Below are 13,777 nucleotides of genomic sequence, written 5' to 3'. Positions count from 1 at the left end.
AAAGTGTTGATGTATAAAATGACGAAGCATTCAGAAATACACATGCACATGTCCTGACGTGTGAAAAACAGTGAATTCACTCACCATATGACCAGACCGGTGATAACAGCGGCCCATGTGACACAGCAGGTGTCAGGCCTTTTGACTTCCTCATCCTCTTCCCTTCGACAGCAGCACAGGCAGGTCAGATACGCAGACAGAACCAGCAGACTCAAGCCCAGACCCAGCGCAGACACACAGGCCAGCAAGACGAGAGACTGCCGGACAGAGTCAAGCAAACATGGGCCAGATGGTCAAATCAAACAGGAAGTACAAAAGCCTGTTATTAGTGATGCAAAAGTGTACTTTCTTAATCAGTATTTTAGTCTTGCTTTCCAGTAAAAGATCATCAGAACCAAATGCTTGATTAAGAAAATATATATTTTTAAAGTATATCTTGAATTCAATGTATTCTTCTTTTCCAAATAGGCGTTAGACTAGAACACAAGACATATATGCTTTTTGCAGTGTAAAAATAATGCAAATGTTCTAAGCCACACTTGAATGTGGTGCATTATACATTATTTGTGATGGTATGAGGAAAGAACTGAACGGAGATTTCTGAACAGTCTATATGTAGAAAATTGAAAAACAAAGGTGTTTGCATCTCTGAGAGATTATGCATCTTGACGTTGTGCATGGAACGGTTCAAGGCCGTGGGCGGATAAATCATATAATGGTTGTTATGAGGGAGTGCTTGAACCCCCATGCGCATCGCCATGGCAACCCACATGGACTGAGGCTAAACAGAAACCTTCAGTCTTTGAGTCCAACATCATGTGATGAAAGTAGAGCACGTCAGCTCTGGAGTCTTGTGATCCAAGGAGACCAGAAGGATATTAGATATAAATGCATTACATATTATATATTATAGGTTAAGAAAACACTGAAAAGGGCTACTGCTCATTAAATTGCAAAACAGGTACTTTACAAGCTTTTTAAACGTTTAAAAGTTGCGTCAAGGGATGAAAAAGTGTGGTTACCCCAGAGTGCAAAACTCAATTTCACATTAGATAATCACAACATGCTCTTGGGAAATTCCTAGCAAAATTACTAAAATCACTAAAGGCTGGTGTGAAATTATTGTCAATGCTCAAACGGGTACAGCTAAACCGCCATATAAGAACTTGGGAATTATGGTCAAAACCAAAGTGTAGAGTAAGAATAGCTCTGTTACAATAATAAAAGGTGAAAAGTAAGCTACTAATGCCGAATTTTAGTATTGATCACTGTTAATGAAAATCGTATCTAGCATGAATATCAGTTATTTGCAAGCTGTTCAAGTCAATTGCCTCTGTATGGGATAGGCTATTTTAGGTCAAATCTATAATATTAAAATAATGCCTATGTATCTTCCCCGTTTTTTGAAGCAGATTCAAACAATAGCATGTTTGCATAAGAACACATGACCCTCATGACAATGTTTCACGTTGCATGTTTAATTAGTTTGTCGTTATTTTCTCTTCTTTGAACAACTGAATTATCATTAACTTTAAATTGATATTTTAGGGTACTGACTTTTAATTGTTTTATAGTGTATTTTTTGTAAATAAACTTAAATGCTACTAATTGCTATAAATAAATATAAATTGCTTATTTGCAGATCACTTTAGGCCTACTCTCAAGTCCTTAGCCAACACATCTTACTGTAAGATGAAGTGTATAAAAACAAGTTTTTACATAAAAAAATCAAGTTTGCTTTGACCCCTAAACGGATACCTCGGGTCTCTTTATTGATGGTGGATTTGGTGAAGAAAATGTCAGCGATCAAAATATTGATTTTGAAGATGTACTGTATATTTGAATATTTTGAAGTATATGTATATGATCGTGAATATGCGCCAAATGCTGAATGTACTGGTAAATGAGCTCTGGTGAGGACAGTGATGATGGTATTAAACATCTGCTCAAACCCTTCCAAGCATCAAAAGGTAACAAAATATGCTTTATTTTATTCTTCTGTAATTGTTACTCTAATATCAGGAGAGTTTAAAGGGATAGTTCACTCAAAAATGAAAATTCTGTCAGTATTTACTCACCCTCATGTTGTTCCAACCCCGCAAGACCTTCGTTCATCTTCGAAACACGAATTAAGATATTTTTGATTAAATCTGAGAGCTGGATCACTCCGCCATACTAGTCCATAGGCTTCTTCTGGGATTGAAACTTGTTCCCCGAAAGGTTATTAAAGACATCATTAAAATAGTCCAAGTGACTACAGTGGCTCAATCTTAAGTTTATCAAGCGACGAGAATACTTTTTGTGCGCAAAACCTCCCCGAAAATAACGACTTTATTTCAACTATTCATTTCCTTCTCTGTGGGCCTCGAGTCAGTTCACTAGTGTAACAGCGTAAGCTTCTGTTGTTGTACGTCACACGCATCACAAACATGACCAGTGTCGGCCAATAGTGAGCCTACGTGTGACGTAGCTCTACGCTATCACACTAGTGAACTGACTAGAGGCCCACAGAGAAGGAAATTAATAGTTGAAATAAAGTCGTTATTTGTGTTTGTTTTTGCGCAAAAAAAGTATTCTCGTCGCTTGATAAACTTAAGATTGAGCCACTGTAGTCACTTGGACTATTTTAACAATGTCTTTAATAACTTTTCAGGGCTGGCAAGTTTCAATCCTTTTGAAGCCTATGGACTAGTATGGCGGAGTGATCAAGCTCTCAGATTTCATCAAAAATATCTTAATTCATGTTCCGAAGATGAACGAAGGTCTTACGGGGTTGGAACAACATGAGGGTGAGTAAATACTGACAGAATTTTCATTTTTGGGTGAACTATCCCTTTAATATTATTGTGACAGTTAGGGATCCATCAGTGTTAGATATAGATCCGGGTCGCTAAAGACCCAAATGTGTAATAATGGTTGGCGAAACATTCATGCATTTAAGGGTTAACTCAAAAAGTGAAACAAAGTAATCTTTTATTAAGGTATCTGCACTTTTGCGCAAATACCTGATTTGTGTAGTTCGTACACTGTCTGCAACCATAAGTCAGATCTCACCACGATCTCAAACATTTCTCTTCTTCCAAAACTAAATATTCAGAGCTATACTACATTTCCACATTACTCTGTACTCCTAAATAATGGTCTCATTTTTATTTCTCCCAAGAAATTTCAGTAACATCTAAGACAAAGTTGATAGTATACAATGCAAACATGAGCCTCTATTATGTCTCCAAAGCAATAAAATAATGACAAAGGCAACATAACAGTCCCCTGGACATACGTTTTCACAATTTTTAAACAACTTAATTACCAATAAACTCTTTAACCTGCTACTGACTTGCTAACCACCTACCTGAGGATGTTTGCGAACTCAACACTGGTGAGTCATTATTACCAATAATAAAACCGTTTGATCTCTATATTTGTCCCATGCATTTTTATCAGAGGAAGTTTAACAGAAGAGCACCACTTAAAACCAAACTTCCTGCCAGTGCTAAAAAAACAAACATAATGAGGCAAGCCGGACGTCTATTCAGAAGGCCAAGCAATAAATAAAATACACATTTCATTTACATACTTGCTTCAAAAAAATATTGTATATTGTGTATAGTGATGGCATCTAATTGCCATATTCAGCTACCATAAAAACTATGATGATACTACCAACGTAGCCTACATGTGCAGAAAACCACTGGGTTTATTTATCATGCTACTTTTAAGTAAAAGAACATACTAAAATGTCATTCCTTTGAGAAACGTTAAAATATGTAACAAAAACTAAAACCACATTAAATAAGATTGTCATTTTTTGTGATGTGAATTTCAAATCGCAATGTCAACATTGATAACACACGTTTACTAAAGAAAGTATTGAAAATACGTTCAGAAGAACAATTCCTGAGATTGATTTCAATTTGACCGAGAAAAAGATGTGAAACGCAGACTTTATTTTAGAACGAGGGATGAAATAAACTTGTGTTGCTGCTTCATTGATTTTCTCATGTAACCCAGAAAATGTGACCTTGAACAAGGAACCTAATATCCTTTATGATAAAAAAAACCCCAGCAGAAGTATCGACTGAATCGATGAGGAAAATGTTCCTCTGGACACTGTATTCTGCTAAAGTACAAATCACAGCGTAGGGGAAACAGAGACTATTTAATAGAGATCTAACACACCACCAGACACATCTATTTACACCAGATATTGCACATTTATAGAGTTCAGTGAGAGACGTTTATAACTATCACACATTTTTGGTCCCAGGATGCTGAAGGTACAAACTATATTCCATTACTGGAATGTGGAATTCTTGGCTTAGCAAGAATGAATTTGGATTATGTAAACAAACAGATGCATAAAGCTACAAGTCACAGACGTCAGGAGCGGTTTGAGTTCTACACAACTGCTGAGCTCAGAGAAACCTGTGATCCACTACAGAATTACATTTCACACTCATCATCCTGCATGTTTCACTACTACACCTGCAAGAACAGGCCACTGCCACAGCTGCTTACTCACAGGGGAGACCGGGCTAGTTGTCACACAATACTTCAGTGAATATTTCTATGGGTACGTTTTGTTTGTTTTTTTAAATCAGTTTCTGTAGGAACATGTCTTAAAGGCTTGGCCAAGAAAAACGGGAAAACGTGGGACATGTGACATCGATTTCAGAAGATTAGAATTCCTGTAAAAGCCATTTACAGCATTTTTGGGGGTTCATTTAAAGTCACTATGAAGTCAAAATTAATCATTCTCATTTTTAATGGTATATCTCAAAATTTATTATAAATTATTTATCTGTGTATTTTTTTTAAAATTCATGTGTCCTCATAATGTTTAATAAAAATAACTTCCCCTCCCTCTTTCAGCGACATCTCACTTCTTCTCTGATGAGTGTTTACTGGCATGAGGGCGGGATCTACCTGTCACTCACAAGAGATCCACCAATAACAAACCAAAACCATCCAATCAATTCCCCATGGACAAAATCAAGTCCCGCCCTACGAGGGAAGAAAATACCAAACTTCCATTTCACATTGACTTTAAAATGTAGCCTATAAAAGTGATTTAATTGATTTTCAGATAAATGCAAACAGCAAATTAATTATTAAAACTGATCATGAAACCACAAAGACTTAAGTTATAAAATTGTTTTTTTTAGCCAAATTTGTATTAGACAATGGCATACAGTCAAGAGACAAATTTAAAATTAAGTCCAGCTATGTTTTCAGGACAAATGTGTTTTTCATCAGTTTGGGGTAAGCTGTAACACGTTTTAAAGTATTATAGTGTAGTAAATGTATGCATTATGTAGTAAATGTATGCATCAATAAATGTATTAATTATAATCGTTATTTTATTATTTCATTTGTATACAGAATACAGTATTTTATTATAGTTATATATAGTTATAATTAGTTGTAACTATATAAATAGTTATAACTAAATAGTTATTCTATAGTTGACTCGTATGCATGCGTGTCAGTTATTTACCAATCAGCTAAAGCGCTAGTAATAATATTTATTTAGATTCCCCCCTCCATAAATTAAAAATACATTCAACTCCTCTCACCTGCTGATAGCTGGCGTCCTCCGGTTTAAAAGTATTATCAACCGCCTGGAAATTAGAATTAAGATGCGGGAAATTGTGAAGCCAGTAGGTCCACCAAGGGGCAATGTAGTCCTGTCGCGATGAGGCCATCCCGGGCGAGAAACTCAAGAACACCGGTGATCTCTGGAGCGCTCCGGTAATCCTCACTGTTCACTCTAATAAAACACCAAACACAACGAAGATCCGCCACCCGAAGACGAGACGCAATGACAACACAGGGAAACACCGCAAAAAAGTATTTCCCCTAGCTCTTTTCGCTTAAAAGGATGCATAACACATGAGTTGAGTGTGTGATTGCATGCAGAGTGATCAGCTGTGACCCCTTCTGAGCTCCCTAACACTAACTGACTCCACGCGTCTCTCCTGCGACTGCGCACCGCACGCGCTCAGGGAGCGACGGCACTGATCGCTCCAATTGTATAAAATCAGCACTGGCAAAATTTTCAAGCAAAATGTATGGATGCCCATTTCCGTCACATAGGGAAACAAAAACATGCTTTGGTAAATCATAATTATGACAAAAAGTCAAATTTGACATAAAATGTCATAATGATGATAGGCTAAGTCAATGCCTGTGTGTTTCACAAACAGGGTTTAGATTGAGCCAGGATTAGATCTTAGGTCAATTAGGGCCTTTAAGAAGCTTTTATAAACGTGCCTTAAAAAACATTACTGCCAGGATAGCAACAAAGTCTGGGCCGAGTCGAGTCTGGTTTAGGCTATAGGCACTTCTAATTCTGGAATTCTTTTTTTTCTCACACTCTTGTGTCAAACAGTAGGCTAAACTCTGGCTGGAGTCTGGCTAACTAAAAGAACCTCAAATCAAATTGTATCTGTTTGACTGAGCCCTAGCTTGAGTTCGGTCTGCCAGAATAAGAAAATATTTCGCTGAGATCTGGCTGGGTTTTGGTTAGCTAGTTAGTTAGAGTAAATACAAGAATAAGAGAAAGAATGTGCTGTAAATAGCTGTAAATGTAAGATGGGGTGTCAATTGTTTAATATTTTATACATCATTATAAGGTTAATTTGTCAAAAAGAATCTTGCGACCATGCATCTTGAGACCATGCTTGAGACACAACAATGGCAGTGACATATTTTAAGAAATATGTCACTTAACTTGCTTTAAGTTAAAACATCTCAGACATTCATTTTAGTCTGAAACTAGGTTTAAGCCTTGACTGTGAAATAGTATGGCGAAAAGTAAGAGAGGGGGAGGCCTGCATTTTTTTCAAAGTGAAAACAATTCACAAGAGAGTGCGTGCCATTAACTCTTTCACTCTTGTTCAATATTGACATCTGGTGGACAGAAAGGGCATTTCACAAAATAATTGTCCAATTGGTTTCTAAACCTTTCTAAACCAATGACACTTTCATGTCCCCGAACTGTGTTTAGCCTATGACCTGCCATTCATGTTTTAAAACCACTTTTAAATGTGGAGTACTACACTACCCACAATGCTGAAACAAAATCTACCAATCGCAGAAGTTGCTGTTACTATGGAAACAGGAATAATTCGAAACCTTTTTATACTTAAAAATAATGACTGATACTGTCTAGTCATCTTAGTCCAGGGGTCAAGTACACAGGTAACAAAAAGCAGAGAGAACACAGAGTAAACTTCTCTACTCCAGCACTAGAAACAACATTTCACCTGAAACTAATTGAAGTCAGGTTTATTGACAAAGGAGCAAATAATGGACACATAAATTACTTTCAGAGGGAGAAAGGCCAAAATAATAAACAAAAGACTCCTATAATATTGTCTATTATTCTATAAGCGCTATTGTCACTGTGTAATCAATTACAGTGCTTTCTGGGATTGTGCACATTTGTCCTGGATAGCTATAAAATGAATGGAAAATATGTAAGCCAACATTAAGAAAGGTGTTAGTTACTAATTAATGAATTATTTAAGCAAAAAAAAAAAAAAGTGTTTTTTTTAGCATACATTTTTTAATTCGTTGAGCCATGTGATCACATACCGAGAGGTGGCAGTAGCACATTACAAGTCAAAGAGAAGAAAAAGAGAAGAAAGTACCAGAGTGAAAGAACATGATCTCCAAAACCCCACTGTGCTGAGAAATTAACATTTTACCTCTTTTTAATTAAAGCACACGTCCATAAAATTACAATCTGTTGTCATATGTCGTGGCATGAATCGTTGCGGTAAGATGTGGAATCTCAAGTGTGCTGGTCCTGCATGAGTTCACTGACATGGACATTGTAAAGAATGAAGGGAATGTGTTGAGCTATCAGCTGTATATTGCATATTTGTCATTTTTGGCACGTCAGGTTTCAAGGTCAACCGTGCAAACCGCCATGCAGTTATTTTTGATTAGAGGTCTGATTGATTTTAATATCAATTACTGGTCTGACTGCAATGACCTTCCTTCATAACAATTAAACGACAAAGTATTAGGCACAGGCTGTGCTAACTTCAAATTATTCAAGCTTCTGTAACTAAAAAATAATGTGTATGACCCTTTTGCTACACAAAAAGAGATGCCAACACATTTGATGTGGCATTTTTGGGATACAAACGAGCCTTCAAATCTAATTCGTCTCCTTTTTTTCTCTCTCTGTTGCTCTGTGAATTGACATTATGAAATTATGATGTCCCAAGACACCACAGGATTAATTTGCATAATAAACATTTTCATAAAGGTTGTAGCTGACATCATCACAATGACTGGGGGAGGAATTTCCTCCCCATCACCTTCCTTTATTACACATTAATCCTCCAATTCCTGAGCCAGTGATGGTTCGCGTTTGATGTTCAAAACAACGTATAGTGATATTAAGGAGTCTTTCCTCTTTGGTTATTGCTTTTTGGGATTTGGAATCCTAAATCCCTCTGTGGTGCAGCGGATGACTAAGGCCTATACATATGAATGAAGATTTACACATCAGGCTCAAAGAGTTTGCGTTCAATCAGACGCCGCTGCTCACTAGCTTTGAGGGTTGAGCTGTGAACAGTAATATCCCAGTATCAGAGCACAGAGAATTTGCTTTCCCTCAGACTTTTGTTTTATTCTGATCGACTTTCATCCATTGAGACATTTGTCTGTCTGAAAGCCCTTGACTACTCAGCTGTGCCGCCCGTCATGAGCAATGGGAAACTAGCGTATGTCTTTAATCATGGCCATTTTTGAGTAGTTCTGCTAAAATGTTTAATTGGGGTTGAGCGAAGTGTGCTATTACTGGACTCAGACCACTTAGAGCTCCGTAGCAACCACATTAACTTTTTACCATGCCAATAATGCTACCTAAATCTGAATTTGCCAATCCCTCATTGATTTGAGATGCTGAGTTTTTAAAAGAGCTAGGAGGAGAGACACAACTTGACACAACGTCCCTTTCAAGGAAAGTCCGTTCACTCTGCGGCCCTATTTGCAACCCCCTCTGGGCAGCTATTTCAGGCATCCATAGACCAAGGCTGCGTCTGAAATCGCATACTCTCTTGATTAGGTACTCATTTTGAATAAGTTATTACTTTGCAACAGCTATAAAATTATGTAATCAGGAACATAAGAGAGATCAAAAAGTTTAAAAAAAAAAATCTTATCCTTTAAATCTTTAACAAAGTCCCATTTAAACAAATGCTCTGTCCCAATTCAAAGTCTGCATCCTTCAAAGGCTGATTGCGTCACCGATGCGTGAGGAAGGCTGTACCAATTCAAAAGCTCTTTCAAATACGGCCTCAAAATGCAATGCGCCATTCGTTTCCCGCTAAATGAAAGATACAATAGATGGATCCTTCACGGCTTTGCCTATCCCAGAATTCATTGTGCGCCAATAACAACAGGATTCTTTTTGAGAAATTGCCGAATTACACTTTTAAACGTCAGTATTGGGTTCTACTTATACAATCTAATTTATCTAATGATGAAAAATGTAATAAAAAAAGATAAATAAAATCATTATGTTATGTTATATATATATATATATATATATATATATATATATATATATATATATATATATTATTTTACATTTTTGTCATTAGATACATCATTAGATTCAAATGTTGATTTATATCCTACCAAGATAAAAATGCTTCCCATTGTCACAAACGAGACTCCAGCGGTTCCTTCTGCTCGCCATCAGAGGGATCCCTCTCCCGAATATTAAACCTCTTTGAACTACATTTCCCTCTCACATACCTGGCACTGATTACCCTTACACCTACCTTTCATCAGTGGACTAATTAAACTGATCTCAGGCTCTACATCATTGTGAAGTTTTGTTTTGCCCTGGTGAACATCTCTGAGCGTTTCTTCCTGTGTTTTTGTCTTCCCGTGGATTACTCTTGGACTGTTTTATTCTCTTCGTGATTCTTTGCTGCCTGCCCTGGACTGTTACTATTGTGGACTGATGTATGTAAGTTTGCTGCCTACCCTGACCTTACGCCTGTTTTCGGATTACGAGTTGCTTTGTCTCTACTGTTGTGTTTGCTGGTGATTGACCCTGAGTGTACGACCAAGATTACAATAAAGCTGCAAATGGATCCTCACTTTGCTGAAGCCTCATTACAAATAACTTCGCCATCACATGATCCAGCTGCTCTGGTTCAAATGTCCACGGAGCCTTCAACTCAAGCTAATCATCTCGCCATTCATCAACATAAGTTGGCACATTTAACTACAGTAATGGAGGAGCTCGTCAAGACACTGCAGAGTGTGCAATTGTCACTACCGAACCCAGCACCCTCTCAACCGAACGTGAGTGTAGATGCTTCTCCACCACCTTCACTAACAGTTAACCCCTGTTTGGCTCTTCCTAATAAGTTTGATGGTAAGCCAACTAAATATAAGGGATTTCTACTGCAGTGTTCATTATTTTTTAATCAACAACTAGCAATGTATTCCACCAATGCCAGCATAATTTCCCTGGTATGCTCACTTGTCACTGGCAGGGCGTTAGAGAGGGTGACTGCGGTTTGGAGAGAGGATGGTACTGCTTTCCCATCGTTTGACATCTTTCTTCAATGCTTCAGGGAAAAATTTAAACACCCGGAAGGAGGTATGAGAGCTGACGATCAACTGCTCGCGTTATGCCAGGGCAAGAGTACCGCAGCAGAATATGCATTGACATTTCGCACTCTGGCAGCACTGGTTGGAGAGCAGGCTTAAACTGCTCTTTCGCAAAGGGACTCAGCTTGGAGTTGCAATCTGAACTGGCTTGCCGGGATGAAGGGAGATCGCTGAATCAATTAATCGAGCTAACTATTCAGATCAACAATCTGATTCGTTTACATCGTTCAATCAGAAGTCTACCACCCAGCACACAATATCCAGTCACCCCTACTCAAACTGAACCTATGCAGCTCGGATATACTCCTCTGACTCCTGAGGAATGAGAACGCCGCATACGTCAACATCTCTGCCTCTACTGCGGTCAAGCGGGCCATCTGAGGGCTTCTCGTAGTTCCTCTATGGTGAGTCCATGTATTAAGGCACATCACTCAGGTTCTTGTATTAAAGTACCTGCAGTCCTGTCACCAGAGGGCAATAGTATATCCACATCAGCTCTATTAGACTCAGGGGCAGCTGGGAACTTTATGTCTCATGAGTTTGCTCAACAACAACAACTGCCACTAATCTCCTACAACTCTCATTTGGCAGTGGAGGCGCTAGATGGACAGCCTCTCGGTGAGGGAAGGGTCCTTCACACCACCATGGATCTTCAACTACAGACTGGGACTCTTCATACTGAGATCATTCTTTCTACATCATCACATCACCTCATTACCCGGTTATTCTTGAACTCCCCGTTACGCCAACACAATCCCCTGCTTTCATGGAAGGAGGGTTGGATCATCAAATGGGACTCGTCATGTCACTCCAATTGTTTAACCGACAGCTCTTCACTGTCCGTTCAGACCGTTACGCTAAAGGACGAACCTGCTCTTCTTCCTACTCTTCCCATTGAACACGCCAACCTCTTCGAGGCTTTTAGCAAGACCAGGGCACTGGAACTTCCTCCTCACCACTCAAGCGACCTCTCCATTGAACTTTTAACAGGCGCAGCACCACCTAGGAGTCGAATTTTTCCCCTATCACAACCCGAATCCGAAACCATGAGGAACTACATGGAGGAAAAACTTTCCAAGGGGTTCATCAGAGCATCTACGTCACCTGCAGCCTCTGGCTTCTTCTTTTTTTAAAAAAAGGACGCCGGTCCTTGTATCGACTACCGCGGTCTCAACCACATCACCGTCAAGGTTCGATCTCCATTGCCTCTGGTACCAGCTGCCCTAGAACAACTTCGCAATGCCAAATACTTTTCGAAACTAGAACCCTGCAATGCCTATAATCTCATTCACATCAGGGAGGGAGATGTATGGAAAACAGCCTTTTCTACCAGCACTGGGCACTATGAATATTTGGTCATGCCCTTCGGGCTTGCCAATAGTCCTTACGTATTTCAATCCTACATCAATGACGTCTTTTGGGACATGCTTGGCCGTTGGGTAATCGTTTACATCGATGACATTCTCATCTATTCCAACACCTATGAGGAACACGTGCAACACGTAAGGACAGTATTACAATGAGTCATTGATCACCAGTTATTTGTCAAAGCAGAGAAGTGCGAATTTCACCAGTCTACCACGTCATTTTTGGGCTACATCATCAGTCAGGAGGGAGTCGCTATGAACGAGAAGAAAGTCAAAGCTGTTCAAGACTGGCCACAACCGGCAACCTTTAAGGAATTACAACGATTCTTGGGATTTGGTCATTTTTTACAGACACTTTATCAGAAATTTCAGTTCTTTGGCTTCTCCCTTTACCTCTATGACTAAGAGAAATTCATCACGTCTCACATGGTCAACTGCAGCTCAGGAGGCTTTCGCATAACTTAAGTCACGTTTCACATCTGCTCCCATCCCCCATCCCCCATCACCCTGATCCGGAACTCCCGTTCATAGTTGAGGCGGTCGCTTCAAATACGGGCATTGGAGCCATCCTCTCACAGCGGCACGGTTCCCCACCCAAGCTCTATCCTTGCGCCTATTATTCCCGCAAACTCAATCCAGCCAAACAGGACTATGACATCGGAAACCGGGAATTGTTGGTCATGAACATTAGCTATGGAGGAGTGGTGTCATTGGCTGGAGGGGTCTAAACATCCTTTTGTGATTCTAACTGACCACAAGAATTTTGAACATTTGCGGTCTGCCAAAAGACTGAATCCCAGACAGGCCAGGTGAGCTCTCTTCTTTACATGATTTTATTTCACCGTTACCTATCGTCCCGGTTCAAAGAACATTAAAGCAGACGCCTTATCACACCAACATGACTGTTTAACTCCCAGTAAGCCCAAGGAAACCCTTCTTCCAGAGTCATTAATCATGGCCCCGATTCAGTGGGACATCATGACAGAGCACACTCAAGCCAATTCACAAGAGACCCCTCCTCCCGAATGCCCTCCTGACAGAACTTTTGTACCTCAGGATCTCTGTAAAAAGTGTTACATTCTTCCCTCACTCATCTCCTGTCAACCCTGGAATTTCTGCACCTTTTGACCTTCTTCAGAACAGCTTCTGGTGGCCAACCATGCGGGCAGACACAATAAAATGTATTCACAAATGCATCACCTGTATCACAAACAAGCATCCCAGACATTACCATCCGGCTTACTGCATCCATTGCCAGTTGCTCACCGACCATGGTCCCATCTTGCCATAGACTTTATTACCGATCTCCCAAAATGCACAGAACTCACTTAAGCCCTCCACCGGATTAACTCCGTTCCAATGTGTAATGGGCTTCCAACCTCCTCTATTTCCATGGTCAGGGGAACCTACCGTGATATCCTCTGTCAACAATTGGCACCAGATAAGCGAGGACATCTGGAATCAGGCCCCTCAACCATCTTGGTGGACGGTGAGGAGGCATACCAGGTTCGAGATCTACTTGATTCCAGACGTCGGGGTAGGCTCCTCCAATATCGGGATTGGGAGGGATATGGACCGGAGGAGCAATCCGGGGTTAATACAGAGGACATACTCAACCCCACACTCGTGACTGAGTTCCATAGGACGCACCCAGACAAACCGGCCCCTCGATCTCGTGGAAGACCCTGGCATCATTTGCCTCCTTGCGTCAGGAGCCACTCGCGGAAGGGGGGCTTTGTCACAAACGAGACTCCCGCGTT

General features: G+C 39.8%; 1 protein-coding gene across 1 annotated transcript in view; it reads right to left on the bottom strand.

The window, feature by feature from the left end:
- ttyh2l (tweety homolog 2, like) overlaps window positions 1-5,993 on the bottom strand; it is a 44,150-nt gene extending 38,157 nt beyond the window's left edge. Inside the window, exons 1-2 of the mRNA XM_077211804.1 lie at window positions 5,577-5,993; window positions 85-257 (exon numbers count right to left, since the gene is read on the bottom strand). Coding sequence (XP_077067919.1) covers window positions 85-257; window positions 5,577-5,705 — 302 coding nt within the window. The 5' untranslated portion in view covers window positions 5,706-5,993. The remainder of the gene's footprint in view (window positions 1-84; window positions 258-5,576) is intronic.
- Between the last annotated feature and the right edge of the window lie 7,784 nt (window positions 5,994-13,777).

The sequence above is a fragment of the Siphateles boraxobius genome, unplaced genomic scaffold (genome assembly GCF_051911475.1).
Source record: "Siphateles boraxobius isolate OS27281-9 unplaced genomic scaffold, OSU_SipBor_1 66, whole genome shotgun sequence".
Classification (NCBI taxonomy): Eukaryota; Metazoa; Chordata; class Actinopteri; order Cypriniformes; family Leuciscidae; genus Siphateles; species Siphateles boraxobius.
The sequence above is the reverse complement of the archived record's forward strand: the minus strand, read 5'-3'. Positions and strand labels throughout refer to the sequence as shown.